At 38.7% G+C, this 27,645-nt stretch overlaps 1 protein-coding gene and 21 non-coding genes across 22 annotated transcripts; 9 read left to right on the top strand and 13 right to left on the bottom strand.

The window, feature by feature from the left end:
• Positions 1 to 4,549: 4,549 nt before the first annotated feature.
• LOC149096910 (vitrin-like) lies at positions 4,550 to 9,101 on the bottom strand. The gene is made up of 7 exons (XM_089280106.1): positions 8,695 to 9,101; positions 7,875 to 7,898; positions 7,436 to 7,631; positions 6,785 to 6,955; positions 5,654 to 5,853; positions 5,160 to 5,228; positions 4,550 to 4,678 (listed from the first exon to the last, which is right to left on the bottom strand). The coding sequence occupies exons 1-7, from the start codon at positions 8,954 to 8,956 to the stop codon at positions 4,623 to 4,625; spliced, it is 978 nt and encodes a 325-aa protein (XP_089136232.1). The 5' UTR covers positions 8,957 to 9,101; the 3' UTR covers positions 4,550 to 4,622.
• Positions 9,102 to 10,706: 1,605 nt separating this feature from the next.
• Trnad-guc (transfer RNA aspartic acid (anticodon GUC)) lies at positions 10,707 to 10,778 on the bottom strand. The gene has a single exon. It is a non-coding gene; the product is annotated as a tRNA-Asp (tRNA).
• A 959-nt stretch (positions 10,779 to 11,737) lies between these two features.
• On the bottom strand, positions 11,738 to 11,809 carry Trnad-guc (transfer RNA aspartic acid (anticodon GUC)). The gene has a single exon. It is a non-coding gene; the product is annotated as a tRNA-Asp (tRNA).
• A 468-nt stretch (positions 11,810 to 12,277) lies between these two features.
• On the top strand, positions 12,278 to 12,350 carry Trnak-uuu (transfer RNA lysine (anticodon UUU)). Its single transcript has one exon. It is a non-coding gene; the product is annotated as a tRNA-Lys (tRNA).
• Positions 12,351 to 12,828: 478 nt separating this feature from the next.
• Positions 12,829 to 12,900, bottom strand: Trnad-guc (transfer RNA aspartic acid (anticodon GUC)). The gene has a single exon. It is a non-coding gene; the product is annotated as a tRNA-Asp (tRNA).
• Positions 12,901 to 13,580: 680 nt separating this feature from the next.
• Trnak-uuu (transfer RNA lysine (anticodon UUU)) lies at positions 13,581 to 13,653 on the top strand. The gene has a single exon. It is a non-coding gene; the product is annotated as a tRNA-Lys (tRNA).
• Positions 13,654 to 14,177: 524 nt separating this feature from the next.
• Trnad-guc (transfer RNA aspartic acid (anticodon GUC)) lies at positions 14,178 to 14,249 on the bottom strand. The gene has a single exon. It is a non-coding gene; the product is annotated as a tRNA-Asp (tRNA).
• Positions 14,250 to 15,708: 1,459 nt separating this feature from the next.
• Trnad-guc (transfer RNA aspartic acid (anticodon GUC)) lies at positions 15,709 to 15,780 on the bottom strand. The gene has a single exon. It is a non-coding gene; the product is annotated as a tRNA-Asp (tRNA).
• Positions 15,781 to 16,079: 299 nt separating this feature from the next.
• Positions 16,080 to 16,152, top strand: Trnak-uuu (transfer RNA lysine (anticodon UUU)). The gene has a single exon. It is a non-coding gene; the product is annotated as a tRNA-Lys (tRNA).
• A 454-nt stretch (positions 16,153 to 16,606) lies between these two features.
• Trnad-guc (transfer RNA aspartic acid (anticodon GUC)) lies at positions 16,607 to 16,678 on the bottom strand. The gene has a single exon. It is a non-coding gene; the product is annotated as a tRNA-Asp (tRNA).
• A 1,418-nt stretch (positions 16,679 to 18,096) lies between these two features.
• On the bottom strand, positions 18,097 to 18,168 carry Trnad-guc (transfer RNA aspartic acid (anticodon GUC)). The gene has a single exon. It is a non-coding gene; the product is annotated as a tRNA-Asp (tRNA).
• A 493-nt stretch (positions 18,169 to 18,661) lies between these two features.
• On the top strand, positions 18,662 to 18,734 carry Trnak-uuu (transfer RNA lysine (anticodon UUU)). Its single transcript has one exon. It is a non-coding gene; the product is annotated as a tRNA-Lys (tRNA).
• A 1,323-nt stretch (positions 18,735 to 20,057) lies between these two features.
• Positions 20,058 to 20,130, top strand: Trnak-uuu (transfer RNA lysine (anticodon UUU)). Its single transcript has one exon. It is a non-coding gene; the product is annotated as a tRNA-Lys (tRNA).
• Positions 20,131 to 20,623: 493 nt separating this feature from the next.
• On the bottom strand, positions 20,624 to 20,695 carry Trnad-guc (transfer RNA aspartic acid (anticodon GUC)). The gene has a single exon. It is a non-coding gene; the product is annotated as a tRNA-Asp (tRNA).
• A 278-nt stretch (positions 20,696 to 20,973) lies between these two features.
• On the top strand, positions 20,974 to 21,046 carry Trnak-uuu (transfer RNA lysine (anticodon UUU)). The gene has a single exon. It is a non-coding gene; the product is annotated as a tRNA-Lys (tRNA).
• A 468-nt stretch (positions 21,047 to 21,514) lies between these two features.
• Trnad-guc (transfer RNA aspartic acid (anticodon GUC)) lies at positions 21,515 to 21,586 on the bottom strand. Its single transcript has one exon. It is a non-coding gene; the product is annotated as a tRNA-Asp (tRNA).
• Positions 21,587 to 22,669: 1,083 nt separating this feature from the next.
• Trnad-guc (transfer RNA aspartic acid (anticodon GUC)) lies at positions 22,670 to 22,741 on the bottom strand. Its single transcript has one exon. It is a non-coding gene; the product is annotated as a tRNA-Asp (tRNA).
• A 1,980-nt stretch (positions 22,742 to 24,721) lies between these two features.
• Positions 24,722 to 24,794, top strand: Trnak-uuu (transfer RNA lysine (anticodon UUU)). The gene has a single exon. It is a non-coding gene; the product is annotated as a tRNA-Lys (tRNA).
• A 454-nt stretch (positions 24,795 to 25,248) lies between these two features.
• Positions 25,249 to 25,320, bottom strand: Trnad-guc (transfer RNA aspartic acid (anticodon GUC)). Its single transcript has one exon. It is a non-coding gene; the product is annotated as a tRNA-Asp (tRNA).
• A 585-nt stretch (positions 25,321 to 25,905) lies between these two features.
• Trnak-uuu (transfer RNA lysine (anticodon UUU)) lies at positions 25,906 to 25,978 on the top strand. Its single transcript has one exon. It is a non-coding gene; the product is annotated as a tRNA-Lys (tRNA).
• A 329-nt stretch (positions 25,979 to 26,307) lies between these two features.
• Trnak-uuu (transfer RNA lysine (anticodon UUU)) lies at positions 26,308 to 26,380 on the top strand. Its single transcript has one exon. It is a non-coding gene; the product is annotated as a tRNA-Lys (tRNA).
• An 808-nt stretch (positions 26,381 to 27,188) lies between these two features.
• Trnad-guc (transfer RNA aspartic acid (anticodon GUC)) lies at positions 27,189 to 27,260 on the bottom strand. Its single transcript has one exon. It is a non-coding gene; the product is annotated as a tRNA-Asp (tRNA).
• Positions 27,261 to 27,645: the final 385 nt, after the last annotated feature.

Here is a 27,645-nt window from a genome sequence, read left to right as displayed (position 1 = left end):
AACGATATTTTGTTAATTAAATCATGCAGTTTTTTACGCTGTTGCCTCTTAAATACATGACTGAACACATTCAAGACACTCAACAAAACATCTAGACAATACAGCTGAGCTCAAGGCGCGGCAGTCAATAACCACTTACCTATATATTGACGTTTATACGCAGTTTGATTTTTGACATCTTGATTTGAGGAGGATGTCTTATTTTTCTTGGCAGACACATGGCTAGTAACTAGCAAGAACAATAGCGCTCTTAACAGCGAAGAGCTGAGCATTCTCACCTGGAAGTAAAAAATATATCTATATTTATACCATGCCATAGAAAATAGAGCCAATCAAAATATAGGAAAGCCGTTGTATATTCGACAGTATTGCGTCCAATCTTCCCATCATGCGCCGCGTTGATTGTGCTGGCCACTGTATGTTCTATGGCATGGTATAAAATAGTTAACAATTATTCAATGAAGTGGAGGTAAATATCCATCACTTTCACCAACACTGAGGTGAATAATTGTTTTAGCATATACCACACAAGCTGAATAATTAGCCGACCAAAACGTTATTTTAAGTGTGACAAGCGGTCGGAAATTTTACAATCTCTCGCGCCGGCCGCTCGGAGGTGAGTAGTACTTGCTGATCACCTCCGAGTTAACCAATCAGAGCGCGCGAAAAGCACTATTCACTTGTGTGGTATATACTAATTACATGTATGCAATGCTCTCTCGTTGTAAAATAAAGACTTGTGTGTGTACCGAGAAAATACAAGTGACTCATGGAATATTCCAAGATATACCACTCGAAAGTGTTGCATAACTAATGTATATTTTAAAACGTAATTAAAACATGGCGCCTCATGATCTTTGAAAACAAACATGAATGATGAACGTTTTGCTAGAAATTTTAATTCTCCTTAGTTATTGCCTTTTAACCTTAGAGTTTAGTTCTAAGAATTTTTTGATACGTCATTATAAAGACAATGTCTCCTAGCTGTTCTACTCTTGATTTCTTCAACTTGGCAAAGTATTATATTGATGTTATGTAAGGTGAAAATAAATGTCAGTCGTTGTTAGAAATTTTTAAGATTACTCTATTTACCGACTACATATCTCTTGAATAGAATTATATTTTAATTCAAACGCAATGATCCAGTTTATATAAAAAAACATTCTAAAGGGACACAAACTCAGAATAAAGCTACTCTACTGAAAGAAAACCACTAAAACACCCTTCCAGTTTTTGACGACAATTTCAGCGGGTGGTAAATGTTCATGTTTCACTTTGTTTCGAAATTATCTTCCGTTACTGCGTTAGCCATAACTGAAAGGAGCCGTTAGCATAAACTCTTAGGTAACAAGAAAAAAAAACTGATGAGATGCATTTAAAACAATCAAAAAACTTCATTTTGCAGACACGGTTTAATAAACAATCCATGTACAACCAATATTGCATTCTGTAAATAAATTTTAGCTTAGCTGCAATGATAAAATATGCCATTTGTTGCCATTTTTATATGAGTTAGATAGATACGAATTTGAGTGGAAACGTTTCATTGTTTATCCCACGTCTCTACAATGCTTCTTTCCTTTTTACATTGCACTTCGCAGTGCTTATGGACTTCAGTTAGACGAGTTATTAATAAGCCTTTTAAAACTAGTCCCAGCAGTAATCCCAGTAATCCTTTGCTGGGATCATCAACAGATTCCAGCGAGATACTGAAACTGCCCAAAGCTGGAACAAGGACCTCCGATAACCACCAATATACTAACACTTACTAGCACAACAAAACGGATTAATTGTATTAAGTTAGAGTTAATAAATGATAAAAGCAAGCAAGGTCTTCAGTAATCATGTAATAATTTTAGTGGAACATCGACCAAATTTCATTCTCTCGCAGCAAAAACTCAATATCATAATTAATGGTAGTATTTTAGATATCCAATGAAATAGCACCCAGTATTGTAATTAAATCAACACCAAAATCGAAAAGGTCCAGTGTTCAGAGGCACTTCTCAAAAGTAATATCACTGCAATGGCAACAGTTTTCGATTAACAAATACCTTTAATATCAAAATATCGTATATTGAATTTAATCACGAAGATTTCAACATGAGTGTCGAGGTTTTAGACAGAAAAAATAAAATAAAATTAACAATTAACTTTTCCTGTCTTTTCTCCTCAGTTTTGGCTACTTATACTCTATTAATTCAAGGTAGAAGGGTTAATTCTCCATTCGATAAATTTTTTAAACATTAAATAATCCGGCGAAAACTTTACTATCTCGTTAATTTCATGATCAGACAAAGCTCAAACCTCTGGACAATTTTGAACCAAAGTTGCATTATAATCATTTCCACCGACCAGTGAAAATCAATTTGACGATAATTGAAAATGTATATTGTATAAAGTTTAGCCGGGCGAGTTAAATGTTTAAATTACTTTAATTCGTCTTCACAGTCTTGAAATCTAATAATTCTCGAGCTTAATTTCACTTACCTCATAAAAACTGAAACCGTTTCTTGCGTTAATCCATGTTAAAAGGCAATTTGAATTTTCACGCAAACAAAGGAAGAGTTTTCCTTTTCATTTATTAAGAGGTGCTTTCACAATTTAGGGTTAATTCCAAAATATTGGTCTTAACCTGGTACTTGTTAACAGCTTGCTTAGGAAAGGTCAGTTACGATAAACAACCAGCACAGTTTGATCTAAACAACTGATATTATTCGAAAAGTCCTGTAACATCTTTAGCATGCACGGTCAATTATGTTCTGTTCCACACACTACTAATAAATTACTTTCTTAGTGATCTTTCAAAGGATTGCAAATTGAGTTTTTTTTGCCATGTAGCTAACAGCCTTGAAATACATTATCAGAAATATTTTTCGTAGTTACGTTCATGTATGTTTTGATGTTTATCCACATGTTTACAAGAAGGACAGGTCTTTTTTGAAATCTTTTAAAAACTTGTCGGTAAGGCAAGAACTTCGAAATATATATCAACAGTCATTTTCGGTTTGATTAACTGTAAACTGACGTTTTTCAAGTGTGTTATGCGTCACTTTCAGAATTGAAATGTCCTTGTAGTCATTCGTGGTTACGTTCGTTTGTCTGAACGTGCAAGGCAGGTCTTTCAGTCAGCAATCAGCAGGGAGCCACATGCAACAAGTGCTAGGTGAATCAAACTCTCTCGGACACCTCCGAATTATTATTGCCCAATCAAAATGGAGCACGAATAGTTCCGAGTACTCAAAAAGTTGTCATGTCGGCTCTCTAGCACCATCTGATATATTGATTGATATATTGGATCAGCTAGCCTCTCGGCAAAAATCCTGGATTTGTATTTCTTACGACAACTTGCACTGTACAAAGAGGGTCTCACTGGGGTAGTGGCTTTCACGGCTAACGGTTAAATTTTCCCGTTACGGTAAACTGAAATTTTAATAATTAATTACCACTGTTTTACAATATAACATAATAATTAACTGGAAATATAATGGTTAATTAATGCGAAGTCCGTAGGACGGAGGACTATTGGGGTTAGCGCGCATATTGGGAAAGGAATTCAAGTAAGCGAAATGATAGTTCCTGAGCGCCGCTCTCTCGATTCCGGTCTACGTCGGGCTCCTTTACCGAATAGCGGCTGGTAATTGAGCCCACGTGGCCTTCAGATGTCAATATTTTCGTCAGCTGGACACAATATGATGACATGCTAAAAGACAGTAGCAGAAATCTATTTCACTTTTCATTGTTAACTTCGCGTAAGGGTAGCTGAGGGCGCATATGAACTCCTCTTGATCATGAGGCAAGTGACCTTTTGAAAATCATAAGAAATTGCCTCTTTCCCACTCCCCAGAGATTTCTTTGGTATCTACGCATATTCTAGGGGGCAGGGGAACGCCTTTTTTTTTTTTTTTTTTGATCGCATCATCCAAACAAACAAGCAAAACATTAAGGAATACAAATCACTCTAAGCTTTCAATGTACACTTTGATTAATGAAACCCCAAGCCTTGTTCAAATTGGACTGAAAATTCGCTCTCTTTCGCGCTTCCAATTGAAGTGGAAAGCTAACGAAAGATATATGGGTGGGAGAGTCTTCACTGCCACTTGACGGACAGACGACTGATGACTCTTCTTGGATTCGATCTTTCTTTACATAAAGCAAAAGGACGACGTAGAAAGGAAATGCCGGGTAAAGTTATAAAGAACACGATACGCTTTTATCAAAACCGTTTTATTTCAAAACACAATGAGATAACATTGAAAAGCCTTTTCATTAGCAAAATCAATACCCGAGCACAAGTTGACATAACGCATTTTCAATTACGATAGCGTGCGGGAGGAGAGAGGCGAATGGAAGATGGGAAGAGTGGGAGGGGAAAGGAGTTAAACGGTTTCAAGTAGTTCTGCGTCTTTAAACAAGCAAAGTTCGATATATCAAAATTATAACATCGCTCCGAGTTTTTCAGGACAAACTTTCAAATTTGTCAGTCAAGTTTGTGTTGTCCCTCAATTCCCTAAAGAACTTCGATATTGAAATTGAAAGCCACGGAGCCATGTCCGTATTGATATATCGATATCTGGTCTATTATTACTTTATCAACAGCAAGAGCTTCTGGTCCCGTGTCCTCACAGATCACATTCAACTTCTTCATCAGTGGATCTTGAAGTGTCGGAATTACAAACTAAGGAATAATAAAATAATAAAAACAACTGTAATTAGTCTGACTGCAGCTACACGGTAAGTGTGATGATTATCAAACAAAAATTAAAATAATTGAGGTCCGGAAAACAGAAAGAACTCTCTTACTCCCTCCAGGACTGGTTATACCCTTTCTTTTCGTGTAAGTTCTTAAAGGTAGTTAATTCCATATGATCGCCTGAGCAATCGTTTAATAACAGTACTGAGAAATGTCCAATTCGCGACCCAGATCGACCTCAATAGAGGGGTTTGATTTTGATCAACGTCGTTTTCTTATTTTTAACATTTATTTTCATCAGAAACAACCTTAACAAGAGCATTCTCACACCACTCGCAATATACACGACAATTACTAGACCTTACTAGGCAAGCTGCCCCGGCTTTGCTGAATGTCCTTTTACGCTAAACTTTATTACATACATGGTAAATGACTAAAGACCGTGAAGTACAATCTCATGACTTACTTGGTTTTTTACTTCCATGTTTGCAGAGGCACTGTTTATTCCCAGGCTTCTTCAAGAAACCACCAACGCCTGAAAATCAACAATGGATAAAAACAGTTATAGGCAGAACCTTGTTTCAAACAGCTGCAAACTACTCTATAAGAAATAAGGTACTTGCTGAATGTCACCAAACATTTCGTTCAGAGAAAAAATGGAGTGGTTAATTATCTCAGAATTGTCAGGAACTGGACAAAAGAAACGGAATGTTGAGAAAATTTTTCTACTTAAAATTATGACAATTATGTCCAACTGATGCTAGAAGGAAAGAGCCAATAGGTAAAACATATACGTACATGCATGATAAAATTGCAGGACTGTCTTCAAAGAAGAAAAGGAGCAAAATAAGACTGAGTAAAACTATTAAAGAGCATGTGTTTTCGTATCTCAGGAGAATATAATACCTCGTCTAAAAGAACGGTTTACTTTGCTCATGATAAAAAATGATATCAGCTTACCATAACATACACTTTTCACGAGGTCATCTCTGATATACTGCAACTTATTAAACGGACCAATGAACACATTTTCGCTGACCGGTCTAGAAGACATTCTTTCCAGCTGTTTGATGTCGAAGTTATACCCCACTCCTACCCCGTATATGCGCACACCGCAGTGTTTGAGTTTGTGCGCAGGATCAGTCACGCGGTCAGTTGATCTGAAACGTCGCAAAATCTTTAGGGTCTTGATGGTATTTTTGCGTTCTTACGTTTTTTATTTCTTCCAATCAACAGTTAAAGCAGATTTTTTTTGTCTGTATCTCTCGCCATAAAGCTTTTTTTTATCCAAATTAAATAGAAGAATTTTCAATTGTAAGTGCAAATCAAACTGTCATTTGGAGTATACGATGCTATTAAAATTAATATTTGCACCTAATCACGTAGCTTTTTTGGTCAGTTTCAGCAGTATTTATGGCGAACTTGGTCGAGCCATGGTTCGTATTTTGGCGAGACATAGTGGAGCCAAAATACTCATGGCGGGACCAAACGAATCGAAGAGTACCTAAAAAGGTAGATTAAGTATCTACCGTACCCAATTTCTGCCAAGTGACTACGATATTGCACGTAGCAATGGCCATATCAGGGTTTAGTGACTTGATATCGCGGGATATCATGATTAGGACAGTAGACACCGCTAATTCCAAATTTAGCTACGGTCAAAGCAATTACAGTGTTTGTCTAAAACAATCGTGTCCAAATTGAAACAAATTACATACTATGCCTGTTGTGACTGATAAAATGTCAAATACATAGCTTTTGAAATTGGTAAAGGTAAAGGTAAAGTCTGCATACGAGCCAAGTGGCCCATCAGGCCGGAGCTTATCCCGGTTTCTGTAGCATGAAGCGACTAGGAGTATTTCTACTCCCCCCTGGATGGGATGCTAGTCCATCGCAGGGTTACCCCCAGCATTAAGTTCGCCGGTACCCATTTATATACCTGGGTGGAGACAGGCACGGTGCGAGTAAAGTGTCTTGCCCAAGAACACAACACAATGTCCCCGGCCAGGGCTCGAACCCGGACCGCTCGATCCGGAGACGAGCGCACTAACCATGAGGCCACCGCTTTTGAAATTACTTCCTTGTATATACCTTCCATCCGTGATAACTATCAAAACTTTAGGGACGTCATTTCGCGTGTTGAATTTCTTGTTAAACAAGCGGTATCCAGCCATCCCGAGAGCATAACCTGTATTTGAACTGGGTAAGCTCTGTGTTGAAGCTTTCCGCAGAGCGCGGACCATGGAAGATTTACTTTGCTGACTGGGAGGGGAAAAAACAAGTAAATATGAATAAGTACAGCATAGATTTCACAGGTTTTCTCAGCTGAATTCAAATCGTTTTGAACAGTTTGTAAATTGCATGTTTTTGTTTGTTGCTGTGTTGTTGTTGTTTTTTTTCCAGGGGGAGGCTGAGTAATAAGAATGAAGGGACACGGACTAGCAGTGCATCTGTCTAGTAATTAAGCCCAACGTCGATCGCTCAGAAGAGCTAAAGAAATAGCTTTTGTTTATCAGCCGTTAAGATCAGATTGTTAATCAATATTATTGAATAAAATCCTCAGCTTAGAAATTCCGTCTGAATTTTACACCAGATTATAACAGAACTAACATTTGAAATAACTGCTAGACATTATAGGTTACGGCAGGATACATCACCCTATCCCTTCTATAAAACAGAAAAATAAGGATAGGAACACAACAAATTGAGTGGACAACGTTAAAAAAGCTCATCAGAACCTACCTTTCAAAATCAAACACCAAGTCAGTTTTGGCGCCATAAGTAACCACACCAACTCGTACTTTGTTACGCGAAATTGAGAATTTCCTGATGGTTATTTCCACAAAGTCAAGAATCCTCCTAAAGTTCCCTTTGCCATGTTTCTCCACGCTGGCTGAGGCCTCAACTACAAATCCCAGATCAACACGAGCATGACAAACTACAAAAATAATTTGAAAACACCACGTGGTTACGTCGACCCTCGGATTGAGTTGAGGTTACAGTTAACAAGAACAAACTAGTTTTGCTCAATTCGATTTTGAGTCGGTTGTCAGTGTTGTGTAAGTGCCATCTTTATCATTTTTTTTTATTTGCTCATCTTGTACTTGCAGTTAGCGCAAATTGTTATTATGATGTTCATTAACGAAATAAAAAAAAAAAGAAAAAACGAAATTTAACTTACAAGGACCAGGTTTTCTTAGTAGAGCTGAAAACAAAACAAAGAAAAATCGACAAATTATACATGTGATCGAGCCATCAATTCATTTTTTAATCAATCAATTAATTTAGTATGTCAGCTATTCAATCAATCAAACAATCAGTCAGTCAGTCAGTCAGTCAGTCAGTCGGTCGGTCAGTCGGTCAGTCGGTCAGTCGGTCAGTCGGTCAGTCGGTCAGTCGGTTAGTCGGTCAGTCGGTCAGTCTGTCAGTCAGTCAGTCAGTCAGTCAGTCAGTCAGTCAGCAAACGATTTATTATTTGATCGTTCATTCCTAAGGGATCAAGTTATTTATCATCCAAGCTGAAAATTAACGCAAGTGATTAATTAAAACAAATTAGCCTTTCAAACAACTGCAGGTGAAATAGTTAGCATGGGCAGTTAGACAAGACTTTTCTTTCGACATGTTTTAGGAGTCCTGTGGGGTTGATAAACATGATGACGACGACGATGGCGATGATGGCGATTACGATAACGATGAAAATGACGTTGCGACGATGGTTATGGTCATGGCGGCAATGGTGATGATGATGGAGGCTAAAACGTCAGGATATTTATCACTGCTACTAACTCTAGAAGCAGACAAAGAAATACCGTAATGAGGGCCCTTGGTGTCTTTGTTATTAGTCAACACGCCAACGTGACAAACTGAACAAGCTAGCGATCACTTAATCTCTCAAACTCATTGGATATAGTCTGCGTGACAGACGCTATACCACCGGCTGAATTCCGTTTGCAACGCAAGTTAACTGGGCCATCCAATAGATAAAAGAGGCATGAACTTACAGCACGGAGGGCACCCAGGAGGCCTTGCAGGTTGAGTGTCATGAAAGAAATAATTGTACTTGATATGCCTTGAATCCTGAGAATGGCTTTTTGGATATGAAGTAACATCTTTTTCATAGTTAGCATTAGAACTATTTGAGTTCTGCGGGCCCTGCAAAGCACATTCGCAAAGCTCATCGTTCAGTTTATCATTTCCAAGATTGTAACCGTAAATTTCTGTCACCAGTCTAGCCCAGATGATAATATGGCAAAACACCAGCATCGTTCTAGGCCCAAGGTGCTGAATGCCAAAATCTAAAATACTCTGATGCCGATAGAAACAAAACTGTTTTCGCTTAACCTTTCGGCGTATGATCAAACGCTGGTGGATTTAGAATTAATGGAGGAAAACGTCTCAGCTAGTCTAAATAAGCTGTGTTGATATTTCCTAACCAACGGCTACTCGACCAAGAGCAATATACCTGCTTGAAAAATGATAAACATAGTTTATTGAATTAGGAAAATTAGCATTGTTTCTAGAATAAATGCGAAGTATATGCAGGTTCAGATAATGACATGTAATCATGTCAAAGTAACTGTCTTGTAAAACGTGATCAGATTTGAAGTAGATTTATGTAAGTGGTCCTTTCAGTGATGTAATGTAGTAAAAATATCAACAGATAATTCGAACTCCTGCTGTGAAAAGAAGCATCAGTAGACAACTTAATGGGTTCCTTGATATCAGTTTACGATAAAATATTTTCCTGTTCAAGGTACTCAAAGCGTTTTCATGATGGTGAAAACATTTCTCGCTATTTTATCTCCTCCCTTCCAACAGGTTTTGCACCGCACACTACAACTCGAGTTTTAGAGCTTTCGCCGATTAAGAGACAGGTTTGTTGTTTTCTTGTTAAGCACCAGCTTAGGTTTGGGCCAAGTACGTTGATAATGAGTGATTTAGAAAGCTCGCTCGTGGTATAAGAGACACTATGAACGTATAAGCTACTAATTTAATAACAGTTACGTTATCGTCTTTAACGCCACCATCATTTGGTGTTGTTACTCTTTCCGGTTCTACCCCACCCCTCCTGAGAGAAACAAAGCGTTAAAAACCGCGTAAAGGTAATAAACTACGTTATCAGCTGATATCTACTGAAATGGAACAGAAATCATTCATGGTTTACTGTTATTAGCTTTATATTTTTGTTGAAAATAAGTTTGACCTCCAGGGCTGCAACTACAGTTGGCTGTAGTATATTTTATTCAACCGAACAGTTTTTCCACCGGTTAACTGACCTGCTAAAGAGGCAGGTACTGAACTTTTGATTTCACAACAAACAAAATACTGGCAATTGCAAGACAGCAATATATTTAGCGGAATTCATGCAAACAGAGAAATACATTTGTGTGAAATGATCTGTTAATAGCAATAAAAGAAGATTTAAAATGGACCACTCCCTGCTTTCAACATCATTTACTCATGTGAGCCCGGTTAGCTCAGTCGGTAGATCATCAGACAGCATCAGGGTTCAAGTCTCATATAGGGCGAACTAACGATTTTATTATATACGTTCATTTATCATTGTCCACACTTATTTCCCGCTTTTTTCACGTGTCCATTATTCAAGTGGGCGCTCATGCCCAGATCCTTTGGGGTGAAATCGAGACTTACGAGAAACATCGGAGATGAGCCAGTAGTATTCACAGCGGTTACTCCCTCTACGGATGTCCAAGAGCTGTGATCTTGAACACACGCGCACAATCAAACTGGGACCAGTATTTGTTAGTTTCCGTTTTTGACTTTTTACAGAGAGTCGAGTGTTTGGCCTCCGCTGAGGGATCTGCAGACGAGATTGTATTTCTAAACAGTATGCAGATTTAAAAAGAGAAAATAAAGTATAGAACAAAAAAGAATTCAAAGAAAAACGGAACGAAAATGACCATCTTTTTTCCCCAGTAGCGTGTTAAAGCAAGATTAAAAACTATGTTATTTCTATGATGTACGCAGATAAAGAAATAAAAAAAATTCCTCACTCCCCGGCGGGGAATCGAACCCCGGTCTCCCGCGTGACAGGCGGGGATACTCACCACTATACTACCGAGGAATTGATGGCCAAAGAAGAAATTCTTAATTTAAGATCAATTTCCAATTGCTTCAAATTACTTCAATATCCTCAATGAAACTGGCTCTGTGAATCAGGGGGGGGGGGGGGGCGCTTACCATTTGTGAGAATAAGCCGGTTCGGATGACCGCTGATTAATGGTGAGGGTTTATCTAAAATCAGCAAACCAAGTAAACGAGATGGTGCTTACCTTTTGCAATTCGATTTCCCGTTTAATATTGCTTTCGACTGATGAGAGACTGGAAACTGGAATATTTAGCATATGGTAACGAAATTTCCGCTGTTTCGTTCCGAACGGAAAAAGAGGACTACCTCTGGGCTACCTCTGGAGGTAGTCTACAATTTCCGAACGGATCTCCCGGAATATTACTGTTCCATTTGACCTTCAACCAAAGTTTTCGGATTTTTTGGTTAAGTGGTAAGAACCCAAGGCATCCGCTGATGCTGGATTAGATTTTCTCACGCGTAAACAGGATTTACTTCCATACGGCATGTTCATAATAATAAGAGATCGGGAGTGTCTCAGTTGGCCTGAAGAACAGGTGGTTTAGTCGGAGCAAAACACGAAGTGTGAGCACATACAAGCGCAGAGAGCGAGACCATCTCGCAATTCCCTCTGTTGGCCAAATTGTATTGTTACGTTTTTTTACCAAATGAATACATGAGTCGCTCAGCCCAGGAGTTGAGCTTGAAAAATGAAGCAGAAAATAGACTAGAATATTTCACACTTTTCGTCACGTGATCAATACTCGTTGTATTTAACAGTATGCGGATTTAAAAAAAAGCACAACATAAGCAAAACAAAACAGAACAGAACAGAAAAGAATTCAAAGAAAAACAGAAACGAAAATGACCATCTTTTTCCCCAGCAGCGTGTTAAAGCAAGATAAAAAAGCATATTATTTCTATGTTGTTCGTAGATGACGAAAACAAATTCCTCTCTCCCCGGCGGGGAATCGAACCCCGGTCTCCCGCGTGACAGGCGGGGATACTCACCACTATACTACCGAGGAATTGGTGTCCAAGGAAGAAATTCTTTAGGATCAATTTAAAACTAGTTCACACTAGTTCACATTTGCGTTTTGCGTTTTCGTATCGCACTCTTTCCTTTAATTTATCAGGCCCGGAATTTCTGTTAAGGAAACACAATGGCCAATTAATTCCCTCTGTGAGACGCACCTGCATGGAGTCACGGTAGTTGTATATATCAGTCCAAGATAATGAATACAAGTACAATGATTCCATGCCGGCGCATGTCATATAGGGAATTAATTGGCCATATTGTTTTGTTATTCCACGTGAGTACCTGTCATGAATCAGATATCTGAATCCTTTTATGCAACTGTACTATTAATTCAGGTAAAACAACTGGCGATTTCTAGAGCATAATAACAGATTAAGTAAATGTTCTGGCATCGAAAAACAGGATGTTTCAATTCAGTAGTAATTACCAAAGTTATTTACCGGGTACTATAATGGGAGCCCGGTTAGCTCAGTCGGTAGAGCATCAGACTTTTAATCTGAGGGTCATGGGTTCAAGTCCCATATCGGGCGCACTTACATTTTTTTTTTCAATAGCTTATTTATCATTGTTGCAAATTTCCTTCAGGTATGTAAGGTCCACATTTTATTCCTACTCAATTCTTTTTTTTTTTCACTTTCGTGTTCATTATTCACGGTTACTTAGTTGCTGGCCGAATTAACGAATGAATGAATGAGTGAATGAATGAATGAATGAATGAATGAATGAATGAATGAATGAATGAATGAATGAATGAATGAATGAATGAATGAACAAGTGTATGAGTCGAATAGGAATTAAAAGGAACCATACCAGAATATTTTGCAATTTTTGTCACATAATCAATACTCATTGTATTTTTAAACAGTCCTGTAATATTTGAAAAAAAAGAACAGTTGCAATAACGAATTCAAAGAAAATGTTCTTTTTTCCAGGCGGGGAGTAAAAGCAAGATTATAGTTTTATTTTGTATGTAGATCAGGAGAGCAAATCAGAAAAAAAATTAGCTATCTCCCCGGCGGGGAATCGAACCCCGGTCTCCCGCGTGACAGGCGAGGATACTCACCACTATACTACCGAGGAAATGATGTACATATGGGATATTCTTTAGCACCAAACGTAAATTGCTTCAATAGCCTTCTGAATATGGGTCTGTGGCACAAAACATCCGCCAATGATGCTAGCTAAAGAAGAAGAAAGAGAAAATATCGTCTTCTGACGATACGTTTACCTACGAGTGCTAGACGTACTTTCCCTTAACTCTTGATTTATATTTTAGTTGCATACACATATCAGTTTCATATTGAGCAAGCTGTGTCAATATAGAAAAGGATGTCAAAGCGCGGGGCGCGAGTAAGTGATGTGGTGTCGAAGAAAAGGTAGTTTCAGTAATTTTTACCAAAGGTTATTACAGGCCCGAAAAAGAGGTCGAAGCGCGAAGCGCGACACACGTTCGGGGAGCGCGAGACCATCCCTCGGGCGTTGCGCCTCACACCAGCGCCGCGCCTCACGTTTGCGTATTTACTGTCTCGTGTCATTAATTACAACGAACGTTATTGTTTTTTTTTATTTTTCTACATGTTTACCTGCTATAAATCAGCTATATGAATCCCTCTCTGCCACTTTAAATTAAAATAAAGTACAATTTACGTTTGAGAACAGGCGAAGTCTGCAGCATTGTAGACGGGCCAATTGCGTGTTCAGGCAAGTAAGGGAAAACTTATTTTTTTAAAACTAATAACTGGTAGAACATTTTTATGTGAGCCCGGTTAGCTCAGTCGGTAGAGCATCAGACTTTTAATCTGAGGGTCATGGGTTCAAGTCCCATACCGGGCGCGCTTACATTTTTTTTAATAGCTTATTTATCATGGTTGCAAATTTCGTTCAGGCATGCAAGGTCCACACTACATTCCAATACTGGTAATATTTAGAATATATTTTCCCCTTTATTTGTAAGTGTTCATCAGATTAGGCTAGATTCGCTATAGCTGTTGTCTTGTTGCTTGCTGCATGAATGAATGAATGAATGAACCAACGAACGAACGAACTAATGCATAAATCACGCAGGATTTAATTGGAAATATCAGAATATTTTGCAATTTCTGACACACGATCAATGCCCGTTGTATTGGCCTTAAAGGTATGCAGAGTTGAAAGAGAGAGAGAGAGAGAGAGAGAGAGAGAGAGAGAGAGAGAGAGAGAGAGAGAGAGAGAGAGAGAGAGAGAGAGAGAGAGAGACAATAACGAATTCAAAGAAAAATGGAAAATAAAATGATCCCTTTTTTCACGTCGGGGAGCGCGATTTTAGTGCTATTTTGTATATAGATCAGGAAAGGAAATCAGAAAAAGATACACTGTATCTCCCCGGCGGGGAATCGAACCCCGGTCTCCCGCGTGACAGGCGGGGATACTCACCACTATACTACCGAGGAATTGATGTACGTGTGGGACATTCTTTAGCACCAAACGCAAATTGCTTCAATAGCCTTCTGAATATGGGTCTGTGGCACAAAACATCCGCCAATGATGCTAGCTAAAGAAGAAGAAAGAGAAAATATCGTCTTCTGACGATACGTTTACCTACGAGTGCTAGACGTACTTTCCCTTAACTATTGATTTATATTTTAGTTGCATACACATATCAGTTTCATATTGAGCAAGCTGTGTCAATATAGAAAAGGATGTCAAAGCGCGGAGCGCGAGTAAGTGATGTGGTGTCGTAGAAAAGATAGTTTCAGTAGTTTTTACCAAAGGTTATTACAGGCCCGAAAAGGAGGTCAAAACGCGAAGCGCTACACACGTTCGGAGAGCGCGAGACCATCCCTCGGGCGTTGCGCCTCACACCAGCGCCGCGCCTCACACCAGCGCCGCGCCTCACGTTTGCGTATTTGCTGTCTTGTCATTAATTACAACGAACGTTATTGTTTTTTTTATTTTTCTACATGTTTATCTCCTATGAATCAGCTACATTAGGAATCCCCCTCTGCCACTTTAAATTAACATAAAGCACAATTTACACGTGAGAACAGGCGAAGTCTGCAGCATCGTATCTGGCCAATTTACTGTTCAGGCATCGAACTGAAGAACAACCAACACAAGTTTTTAAAAATGTCTTTTTTTACTTTTATTTATACCTGTTCAGTATTCAGGGTTGTGTTGCTGGCCCAATGAATGAATGAACGAACGAATGCATGAGTCCATCAGCAATTAAATGGAAGTGTACCAAAATATTTTGCAACTTTGTCACATAATCAATACCCGTTGTATTTTTAAACAGTCCGGTACAATTTAAAACAAGAACAGAGACAATGACAAATTCAAAGAAAAACGGAAAAGAAAATGTTCCTCTTTTTTTGCCGGCGGGGAATAAAAGGAAGATTTTAGTTATATTTTGTATGTAGACCAGGAGAGAAAGTCAAAAAGAAAAATTTCTTATCTCCCCGGTCTCCCGCGTGACAGACGGGGATACTCTCCACTATGCTACCGAGGAATTGATGTTTGCAGGGAACATTTTTTATTACCAAATGTAAATTGCTTCAATAGCCTTCCGAAAGTGGGTCTGATAAACAAGACATCCGCCAATAATGCTAGTTCAAATCATTTTTCACAGGCGTTCGTAACTATCGTTGGTAACTATGCCTATATAAAACAAAATTTATTTCCATACTATATGTACATTATAATGAGAGTAATAAGAAAAAGATAGAGAAAAAGAAAATATCGTGTTCTTACGATACTTTAAGCCACGAGTGCTAGACGTACTTTCCCTTAACTCCTGATTTATATTTTAATTGCTTACACATATATTTTATAGTGAGCAAACTGTGTCAGTATTAGAGCCGGAAAAGGACAAAGCGCGAAGCACGACACGTGCAAAAAAAACTTCCCTATCTCCCCGGCGGGGAATCGAACCCCGGTCTCCCGCGTGACAGGCGGGGATACTCACCACTATACTACCGAGGAACTGATGTTTGTAGGAGACATTCTTTATCACCAAATGTAAATTGCTTCAATAGCTTTTTGAAAGTGGTCTGTGAAACAAGACATCCGCCAATAATGCTAGCTCAATTCAATTTGTTCAGGCGCGTACTACACGTACATAATAATGAGAGTAATAAGAAAAAGTGCGAAGAAGTGCGACACACGTGCACAGAGCGCGAGAACAGGCGAAGTCTGAAGCATTGTATCAGGCCAATTTAGTGTTCAGGCATCGAAGATTTTTTTTTAAAACTAGTTAAAACTCGTAGAACATTTTTATGTGAGCCCGGTTAGCTCAGTCGGTAGAGCATCAGACTTTTAATCTGAGGGTCATGGGTTCAAGTCCCATATCGGGCGCACTTACATTTTTTTTTTTTCAATAGCTTATTTATCATTGTTGCAAATTTCGTTCAGGCGTCCAAGGTCAACATTTTATTCCAATACAATTATTACAAATGTATTTTTTTTACTTTCGTGTTCATCATTCACGGTCACTTAGTTGCTGGCCGAATGAATGAACGAACGAACGAACGAACGGACGAATGAACGAACGAACGAACGAACGAACGAACAAGTGCATAAGTCGATTAGGAATTAAAAGGAAATATACCAGAATGTTTTGCAATTTTTGTCACATAATCAATGCCTATAGTATTTTTAAACAGTCCTGCAGTATTTGAACAAAGAACAGAGACAATAACGACTTCAAAGAAAACGTTTTATTTTTTTTCCCGGCGGGGCGTAAAAGCAAGATTTCAGTTTTATTTTGTATGTAGATCAAGAGAGAAAATCAGAAAAAAATAATTACTATCTCCCCGGCGGGGAATCGAACCCCGGTCTCCCGCGTGACAGGCGGGGATACTCACCACTATACTACCGAGGAACTGATGCATGGGGGTACATTCTTTAGCACCAAATGTAAATTGCTTCAATAGCTTTTTGAAAGTGGTCTGTGAAACAAGAAATCCGCCAATAATGCTAGCTCAATTCAATTTCTTCAGGCGCGGGCAACTATCGTCGGTAACCATGCGTGAAACAAGATTTGTTCCAATACTGTGCGTAGGTAATAATGAGAGTAATTAGAAGAAGAAAAAGGACAAGAAAAAAGAAAATATTGTCTTCTTACGATACTTTAACCTGCGAGTGCTAGACGTACTTTCCCTTCAGTCTTGATTAATATTTTAGTTGCATACACATATTAGTTTCATATTGAGTAAGCTGTGTCAATACAGAAAAGGACGTCAAAGCGCGAAGCGCGACACACGTGCGCGGAGCGCGAGTAAGTGATGTGGTGTTGAAGAAAAGTTTGTTTCAGTAGTTTTTACCAAAGATATTTACAGGCCCGAAAAGGAGGTCAAAACGCGAAGCGCTACACACGTTCGGAGAGCGCGAGACCATCTCTCGCGCGTGGCGCCTCACACAAGCGCCCCGCCTCACGTTTGCGTATTTCCTGTCTTGTCATTAATTACAACGAACGTTATTGTTTCTTTATTTTTCTACATGTTTACCTGCTATGAATCAACTACATTAGGAATCCCTCAGAATCCCCAGGGTAAGAGGAAAAGGGGACGGCCTAGGAACTCGTGGAGACGAGACTTGGAAGCAGACATCAAGAGATTGGGGCTGACCTGGAATCAGCTAGAAAGGAAAGCCCAGGACAGAGATAGCTGGAGAACTCTTGTTGGTGGCCTATGCCCCAGGAGGGGCACTAGGCATAACAACAACAAGGAATCCCTCTCCGTCATTTTAAATTAAAACAAAGCACAATTTACCTGTGAGAACAGGCGAAGTCTGCAGCATTGTATCAGACCAATTTACTGTTCAGGCATTGAACTGAAGAACTTATTTTTTAAAACTAGTTAAGTCCCAGTCAAGTCCCATATCGGGCGCGCTTACATATTTTTTAATGGCTTATTTATCATTGTTGCAAATTTTGTCCAGGCATGCAAGGCCGTCCACATTTTATTCCAACACAAGTTTTCAAAACTGTATTTTTTACTTTTATTTATACCTATTCATTATTCAGAGTTGTGTTTCTGGCCCAATGAATGAATGAACGAACGAATGCATGAGTCCATCAGGAATTAAATGGAAGTATACCAAAATATTTTGCAGCTTTTGTCACGTGATCAATACCCGTTGTAGTTTTAAACAGTCCGGCAGTATTTAAAAATAGAACAGAGACAATAACGAAATCAAAGAAAATGTTCTTCTTTTTTTCCAGGCGGGGAGTAAAAGCAAGATTTTAGTTATATTTTGTATGTAGATCAGGAGAGAAAATCAGGAAAAAAACTTTCCTATCTCCCCGGCGGGGAATCGAACCCCGGTCTCCCGCGTGACAGGCGGGGATACTCACCACTATACTACCGAGGAACTGATGCATGCAGGTGACATTCTTTAGCACCAAATGTAAATTGTTTCAATAGCCCTCTGAAAGTGGGTGTGTGACACAAGACATCCACCAATAATGCTAGTTGAAATCATTTTTCTCAGGCGTTGGTAACTATCGTTGGTAACTATGCCTATATGAAGGAAGATTTATTCTCATACTATACGTACATAATAATGATAGTAATAAGATAAAGAAAAAGAAGATATCGTGTTCCTACGATACTTCAACCTACGAGTGTTAGACATACTTTCCCTTAACTCTTGATTTATATCTTAATAGCTTACACATATATTTTATAGTGAGCAAACTTTGTCAGTATAGCCGGAAAAGGAGAAAGTGCAAAGCGCGACACACGTGCGCAGAGCGCGAGAGCAGGCGAAGTCTGCAGCTTTGTATGAGGCCAATTTAGTGTTCAGGCATCGAAGAAACAGCTTATTTTTTAAAACTAATAACTGGTAAAACAATTTTATGTGAGCCCGGTTAGCTCAGTCGGTAGAGCATCAGACTTTTAATCTGAGGGTCATGGGTTCAAGTCCCATATCGGGCGCACTTATATTTTTTTTTCAATAGCTTATTTATCATTGTTTCAAATTTCGTTCAGGCGTCCAAGGTCCACATTTTATTTCAATACAATTATTTAAAAATGTATTTTTTTTTTTTACTTTCGTGTTCATTATTCACGGTCACTTCGTTGCTGGCCGAATGAATGAATGAATGAAGGAAGGAAGGAAGGAAGGAAGGAAGGAAGGAAGGAAGGAAGGAAGGAAGGAAGGAATGAATGAATGAATGAATGAACGAACAAGTGCATGAGTCGATTAGGAATTAAAAGGAAATATACCACAATGTTTTGCAATTTTTGTCTTATAATCAATGCCTATTGTATTTTTAAACAGTCCTGCAGTATTTGAAAAAAGAATAGAGACAATAACGACTTCAAAGAAAATGTTCTACTTTTTTTCCCGGCGGGGCGTAAAAGCAAGATTTTAGTTTCATTTTATATGTAGATCAGGAGAGAAAATCAGAAAAAAAAATTACTATCTCCCCGGCGGGGAATCAAACCCCGGTCTCCCGCGTGACAGGCGGGGATGCTCTCCACTTTGCTACCGAGGAATTGATATTTGCAGAGATCATTTTTTATTACCAAATGTAAATTGTTTCAATAGCCTTCCGAAAGTGGGTCTGATAAACAAGACATCCGCCAATAATGCTAGTTCAAATCATTTTTCTCAGGCGTTCGTAACTATACCTATATGAAACAAGATTTATTTCCATACTATACGTACATAATAATGAGGGGAATAAGAAAAAGAAAAAGAAAAAGAAAATATCGTGTTCTTACGATACTTTAACCCACGAGTGCTAGACGTACTTTCCCTTAACTCTTGATTTATATTTTAATTGCTTACACATATGTTTTATAGTGAGCAAACTGTGTCAGTATTAGAGCCGGAAAAGGACAAAGCGCGAAGCGCGACACGTGCAAAAAAAGACTTCCCTATCTCCCCGGCGGGGAATCGAACCCCGGTCTCCCGGGTGACATGCGGGGATACTCACCACTATACTACTGAGGAACTGATGTGTGGAGGAGACATTCTTTATAACCAAATGTAAATTGCTTCAATAGCTTTTTGAAAGTGGTGTGTGAAACAAGACATCCGCCAATAATGCCAGCTCAATTCAATTTGTTCAGGCGCGTACTACACGCACATAATAATGAGAGTAATAAGAAAAAGTGCGAAGAAGTACGACACACGTGCACAGAGCGCGAGAACAGGCGAAGTCTGAAGCATTGTATCAGGCCAATTTAGTGTTCAGGCATCGAAGATTTTTTTTTAAAACTAGTTAAAACTCGTAGAACATTTTTATGTGAGCCCGGTTAGCTCAGTCGGTAGAGCATCAGACTTTTAATCTGAGGGTCATGGGTTCAAGTCCCATATCGGGCGCACTTACATTTTGTTTTTCAATAGCTTATTTATCATTGTTTCAAATTTCGTTCAGGCGTGCAAGGTCCACATTTTATTCCAATACAATTATTTGAAAATGTATTTTTTTTTTTACTTTCGTGTTCATTATTCACGGTCACTTCGTTGCTGGCTGAATGAATAAACGAACGAACGAACGAACGAACGAACGAACGAACGAACGAACGAATGAATGAATGAACGAATGAATGAATGAATAAATGAATGAACGAACAAGTGCATGAGTCGATTAGGAATTAAAAGGAAATATACCAGAATGTTTTGCAATTTTTGTCTTATAATCAATGCCTATTGTATTTTTAAACAGTCCTGCAGTATTTGAGAAAAGAACAGAGACAATAACGACTTCAAAGAAAATGTTCTACTTTTTTTCCCGGCGGGGCGTAAAAGCAAGATTTTAGTTTTATTTTATATGTAGATCAGGAGAGAAAATCAGAAAAAAAATAATTACTGTCTCCCCGGCGGGGAATCGAACCCCGGTCTCCCGCGTGACAGGCGGGGATACTCACCACTATACTACCGAGGAACTGATGTATGTAAAAGACATTCTTTATAACCAAATGTAAATTGCTTCAATAGCTTTTTGAAAGTGGTCTGTGAAACAAGACATCCGCCAATAATGCTAGCTCAATTCAATTTGTTCAGGCGCGTACTACACGTACATAATAATGAGAGTAATAAGGAAAAGTGCACAGAGCGCGAGAACAGGCGAAGTCTGAAGCATTGTATCAGGCCAATTTAGTGTTCAGGCATCGAAGATTTTTTTTTTAAACTAGTTAAAACTCGTAAAACACTTTTATGTGAGCCCGGTTAGCTCAGTCGGTAGAGCATCAGACTTTTAATCTGAGGGTCATGGGTTCAAGTCCCATATTGGGCGCACTTGCATTTTTTTTTTTCAATAGCTTATTTATCATTGTTTCAAATTTCGTTCAGGCGTGCAAGGTCCACATTTTATTCCAATACAATTGTTAAAAATGTATTTTTTTACTTTCGTGTTCATTATTCACGGTTACTTAGTTGCTGGCCGAATGAATGAACGAACGAACGAACGGACGGACGAAGGAACGAAGGAACGAAGGAACGAAGGAACGAACGAATGAACGAACAAGTGCATGAGTCGATTAGGAATTAAAAGGAAATATACCACAATGTTTTGCAATTTTTGTGCCATAATCAATGCCTATTGTATTTTTAAACAGTCCTGCAGTATTTGAGAAAAGAACAGAGACAATAACGACCTCAAAGAAAATGTTCTACTTTTTTTCCTGGCGGGGCGTAAAAGCAAGATTTTAGTTTTATTTTGTATGTAGATCAGGAGAGAAAATCAGAAAAAAATAATTACTATCTCCCCGGCGGGGAATCGAACCCCGGTCTCCCGCGTGACAGGCGGGGATACTCACCACTATACTACCGAGGAATTGGTGGCCAAAGAAGAAATATATTAGAGGATCAATTGCAAATTGCTACAATTGCCCTCTGGCTCTGTGAATCAAGGGGGGTGCTTATTATTTTTCAGAATAAACCGGTTGGGATGACCGTTGATTAATGGTAAGGGTATTTTTTTCCTGAATCAGCAAAGCAACTGAACGAGACTGGAAACTGAAATATTTAAAATTTAAAATATGGTAAAGAAATTTCCGCTGTTCCGTTCCGAACGGAAAAAGGGAACTACCAATTTCAATTTCAAACTAGTTCAAACTAGTTCACACTTGCGTTTGGCGTTCTCGTATCGCACTTGTACTTTCCATTTCTCAGCCCCGGAATTTCTGTTAAGGAAACACAATGGCCAATTAATTCTCTCTGTTAGACGCACCTGCATGGAATCATGGTAGTTGTATACATCAGTCCAAGATGAGGAATACAACTACCATGATTCCCTGCACGCACATCTCATAGAGGGAATTGGCCATATTGTTTGTTATTTTACGTGAATACCTGTCATGAATCAGATATCTGAATCCTTTCAGGCAACTGTACTATTAATTCAGGTAAAACAACTGGAGATTTCTGGTGCATAGTAACAGATCAACCAAGTGTTCTGGTATCGAAGAAAAGGTTGTTTCAATGCGGTATTAATTACCAAAGTTATTTACTGGTCATTAAACATGCGCGCCCGGTTAGCTCAGTCGGTAGAGCATCAAACTTTTAATCTGAGGGTCATGAGTTCAAGTCCCATACTGTCGGGCGCGCTCAGGCATGCAAAGTCTACATTTTATTCCAACACAAGTTCTCTTTTTACTTTCGTGTTCATTATTCACGGTTACTTAGTTGCTAGCCGAATGAATGACTGAATGAATGAATGAATGAATGAATGAATGAATGAATGAATGAATGAATGAATGAACAAGTGTATGAGTCGATTAGGAATTAAAGGGAGATATACCAGAATATTTTTCAATTTTTGTTACATAATCAATACCCATTGTATTTTTAAACAGTGCTACAGTATTTGAAAAAAGAACAGAGATCAGGAGAGAAGGTCAGAAAAAGAATTTTCTATCTCCCCGGCGGGGAATCGAACCCCGGTCTCCCGCGTGACAGGCGGGGATACTCACCACTATACTACCGAGGATCTGATGCATGGGGGTACATTCTTTAGCACCAAATGTAAATTGCTTCAATAGCTTTTTGAAAGTGGTCTGTGAAACAAGACATCCGCCAATAATGCTAGCTTAATTCAATTTGTTCGGGCGCGGGCAACTATCGTCGGTAACCATGCGTGAAACAAGATTTATTCCAATACTGTGCGTACGTAATAGTGAGAGTAATAATAAGAAGAAAAAGGACAAGAAAAAAGAAAATATCGTCTTCTTACGATACTTTAACCTGCGAGTGCTAGACGTACTTTCCCTTCACTCTTGATTAATATTTTAGTTGCATACACATATTAGTTTCATATTGAGCAAACTGTGTCAATACAGAAAAGGACGTCAAAGCACGAAGCGCGACACACGTGCGCCGAGCGCGAGTAAGTGATGTGGTGTTGAAGAAAAGTTTGTTTCAGTAGTTTTTACCAAAGATATTTACAGGCCCGAAAAGGAGGTCAAAACGCGAAGCGCGACACACGTTCGGAGAGCGCGAGACCATCTCTCGCGCGTGGCGCCTCACACAAGCGCCCCGCCTCACGTTTGCGTATTTCCTGTCTTGTCATTAATTACAACGAACGTTATTGTTTCTTTATTTTTCTACATGTTTACCTGCTATGAATCAGCTACATTAGGAATCCCTCTGAATCCCCAGGGAAAGAGGAAAAGGGGACGGCCTAGGAACTCGTGGAGACGAGACTTGGAAGCAGACATCAAGAGATTGGGACTGACCTAGAATCAGCTAGAAAGGAAAGCCCAGGACAGAGATAGCTGGAGAACTCTTGTTGGTGGCCTATGCCCCAGGAGGGGCACTAGGCATAACAACAACAAGGAATCCTTCTCCGTCACTTTAAATTAAAACAAAGCACAATTTACCTGTGAGAACAGGCGAAGTCTGCAGCATTGTATCAGGCCAATTTACTGTTCAGGCATTGAACTGAAGAACTTATTTTTTAAAACTAGTTAAGTCCCAGTCAAGTCCCATATCGGGCGCGCTTACATATTTTTAAATGGCTTATTTATCATGGTTGCAAATTTTGTCCAGGCATGCAAGGTCCACATTTTATTCCAACACAAGTTTTTAAAACTGTATTTTTTTACTTTTATTTATACCTATTCATTATTCAGAGTTGTGTTTCTGGCCCAATGAATGAACGAACGAACGAATGCATGAGTCCATCAGGAATTAAATGGAAGTATACCAAAATATTTTGCAGCCTTTGTCACGTAATCAATACCCGTTGTAGTTTTAAACAGTCCGGCAGTATTTAAAAATAGAACAGAGACAATAACGAAATCAAAGAAAATATTCTTCTTTTTTTCCCGGCGGGGAGTAAAAGCAAGATTTTAATTATATTTTGTATGTAGATCAGGAGAGAAAATCAGGAATAAAACTTTCTATCTCCCCGGTGGGGAATCGAACCCCGGTCTCCCGCGTGACAGGCGGGGATGCTCACCACTATACCACCGAGGAACTGATGTATGCTGGGGACATTCTTTAGCACCAAATGTAAATTGCTTCAATAGCCTTCGGAAAGTGGGTCTGATAAACAAGACATCCGCCAATAATGCTAGTTGAAATCATTTTTCTCAGGCGTTGGTAACTATCGTTGGTAACTATGCTTATATAAAACAAGATTTATTTCCATACTATACGTACATAATAATGAGAGTAATAAGAAAAAGAAAAAGAAGATATCGTGTTCCTACGATACTTTAACCTACGAGTGCTAGACATACTTTCCCTGAACTCTTGATTTATATTTTAATAGCTTACACATATATTTTATAGTGAGCAAACTTTGTCAGTATAGCCGGAAAAGGAGAAAGTGCAAAGCGCGACACACGTGCGCAGAGCGCGAGAAAAAAAGAAAAGTCTGAAGCATTGTATCAGGCCAATTTAATTAGTGTTCAGGCATCGAAGATTTTTTAAAACTAGTTATAACTGGTAACAGATTTTTATGTGAGCCCGGTTAGCTCAGTCGGTAGAGCATCAGACTTTTAATCTGAGGGTCATGGGTTCAAGTCCCATATTGGGCGCACTTACATTTTTTTTTTCAATAGCTTATTTATCATTGTTGCAAATTTCGTTCAGGCGTGCAAGGTCCACATTTTATTCCAATACAATTATTTAAAAATGTAGTTTTTGTTTTACTTTCGTATTCATTATTCACGGTCACTTCGTTGCTGGCCGAATGAATTAATGAATGAATGAAGGAAGGAAAGAAGGAAGGAAGGAATGAATGAATGAACGAACAAGTGCATGAGTCGATTAGTAATTAAAAGGAAATATACCACAATGTTTTGCAATTTTTGTCTTATAATCAATGCCTATTGTATTTTTAAACAGTCCTGCAGTATTTGAAAAAAGAATAGAGACAATAACGACTTCAAAGAAAATGTTCTACTTTTTTTCCCGGCGGGGCGTAAAAGGAAGATTTTAGTTTCATTTTATATGTAGATCAGGAGAGAAAATCAGAAAAAAAATTACTATCTCCCCGGCGGGGAATCGAACCCCGGTCTCCCGCGTGACAGGCGGGGATACTCACCACTATACTACCGAGGAATTGGTGGCCAAGGGAGAAATATTAAACAATCAATTGCAAATTGCTTCAATGGCCCTCTGGCTCTGTGAATCAAGGGGATGCTTATTATTTTTCAGAATAAACCGGTCGGGATGACCGTTGATTAATGGTAAGGGTATTTTTTTTTCCTGAAATCAGCAAAGCAACTGAACGAGACTTGAAACTGGAATATTTAAAATTTAAAATATGGTAAAGAAATTTCCGCCGCTGTTCCGTTCCGAACGGAAAAAAAGAACTACCAATTTCAATTTCAATTTCAAACTAGTTCAAACTAGTTCACACTTGCGTTTCGCGTTCTCGTATCGCACTTGTACTTTTCATTTCTTAGCCCCGGAATTGCTGTTAAGGAAACACAATGGCCAATTAATTCTCTCTATGAGACGCACCTGCATGGAGTCATGGTAGTTGTATACATCAGTCATGCAACTGTACTATTAATTCAGGCAAAACAACTGGAGATTTCTAGTGTATAATAACAGATCAACTAAGTGTTCTGGTATCGAAGAAAAGGTTGTTTCAGTGCAGTATTAATTACCAAAGTTATTTACCGGGTATTACATGTGCTAGCCCGGTTAGCTCAGTCGGTAGAGCATCAGACTTTTAATCTGAGGGTCATGTGTTCAAGTCCCATATCGGGCGCGCTCACAAGTTTTTTTTTCAATAGCTTATTTATTATTGTTGCAAATTTCGTTCAGGCATGCAAAGTCTACATTTTATTCCAACACAATTTTTTTTGCTTGCGTGTTCATTATTCACGGTTACTTAGTTCCCTCTCTGCAACTTTGAATTAAAATAAAGCAGAATTTGCATGTGAGAACAGGCGAAGTCTGCAGCATTGTATCAGGCCAATTTACTGTTCGGGTATCGAACTGAAGAACTTATTTTTTAAAACTAGTCATAACTGGTAACAGAAGCATATCACCTAGAACTAGGTGATATGCTTCTGCTGGTAACAGATTTTTATGTGTGCCCGGTTAGCTCAGTCGGTAGAGCATCAGACTTTTAATCTGAGGGTCATGGGTTTAAGTCCCATATCGGGCGGGCTTACATATTTTTTAATAGCTCATTTATCATTGTTGAAAATTTCGTTCAGGCATGCAAGGTTCACATTTTATTTTTACACAAGTTTATAAAAATGTATTTTTTCACTTTTAAACAGTCCGGCAGTATTTAAAAAAAGAAGAGAGACAATAACGAATTCAAAGAAAATGTTCTTCTTTTTTTCCCGGCGGGGAGTAAAAGCAAGATTTTAGTTATGGAGATAATCCGAAAAAAAACTTCCTATCTCCACGGCGGGAAATCGAACCCCGGTCTCCCGCGTGACAGGCGGGGATACTCACCACTATACTACCGAGGAACTGATGTATGCAGGAGACATTCTTTAGCACCAAATGTAAATTGCTTCAATAACCTTCCGAAAGTGGGTCTGATAAACAAGACATCCGCCAATAATGCTAGTTTAAATCATTTTTCTCAGGCGTTGCTAACTATCGTTGGTAACTATACTTATATAAAACAAGACTTATTTCCATGCAACACGTACATAATAATGAGCGTAATAAGATAAAGATAAAGAAAAAGAAAAAGAAAAAGAAAAAGAAAAAGAAAAAGAAAAAGAAAAAGAAAAAGAAAAAGAAAAAGAAAAAGAAAAAGAAAAAGAAAAAGAAAAAGAAAATATCATGCTCTTACGATACTTTATCCCACGAGTGCTAGACGTACTTTCCCTGAACTCTTGATTTATATTTTAATTGCTTACACATATGTTTTATAGTGAGCAAAGTGTGTCAGTATTATAGCCGGAAAAGGACAAAGCGCGAAGCGTGACACGTGCAAAAAAAAACTTTCCTATCTCCCCGGCGGGGAATCGAACCCCGGTCTCCCGCGTGACAGGCGGGGATACTCACCACTATACTACCGAGGAACTGAGGAAGATATGTTTTCTAGCACTAAATATAAATTGCTTCAATAGCCTTCTGAAAGTGGCTCTGTGACACAAAACATCCGCCAATGATGCTAGCTCAATTCAATTTGTTCAGGCGCGAGTAACTATGGTCGGTAACCATGCGCGAAACAAGATTCATTCCAATACTGCGCGTACGTAATAATGAGAGTAATAATAAGAAGAAAAAGAAAATATCGTCTTCTTACGATACTTTAACCTACGAGTGCTAGACGTACTTTCCCTTAACTCTTGATTTATATTTTAGTTGCATACACATATCAGTTTCATATTGAGCAAGCTGTGCCAATATAGAAAAGGACGTCAAAGCGCGAAGCGCGAGTAAGTGATGAGGTGTCGAAGAAAA

The sequence above is a fragment of the Orbicella faveolata genome, unplaced genomic scaffold (genome assembly GCF_042242905.1).
Source record: "Orbicella faveolata isolate gen_17 unplaced genomic scaffold, um_ofav_v1 contig_47, whole genome shotgun sequence".
NCBI lineage: Eukaryota > Metazoa > Cnidaria > Anthozoa > Scleractinia > Merulinidae > Orbicella > Orbicella faveolata.
This window is presented reverse-complemented; position numbering and strand designations above follow the sequence as displayed.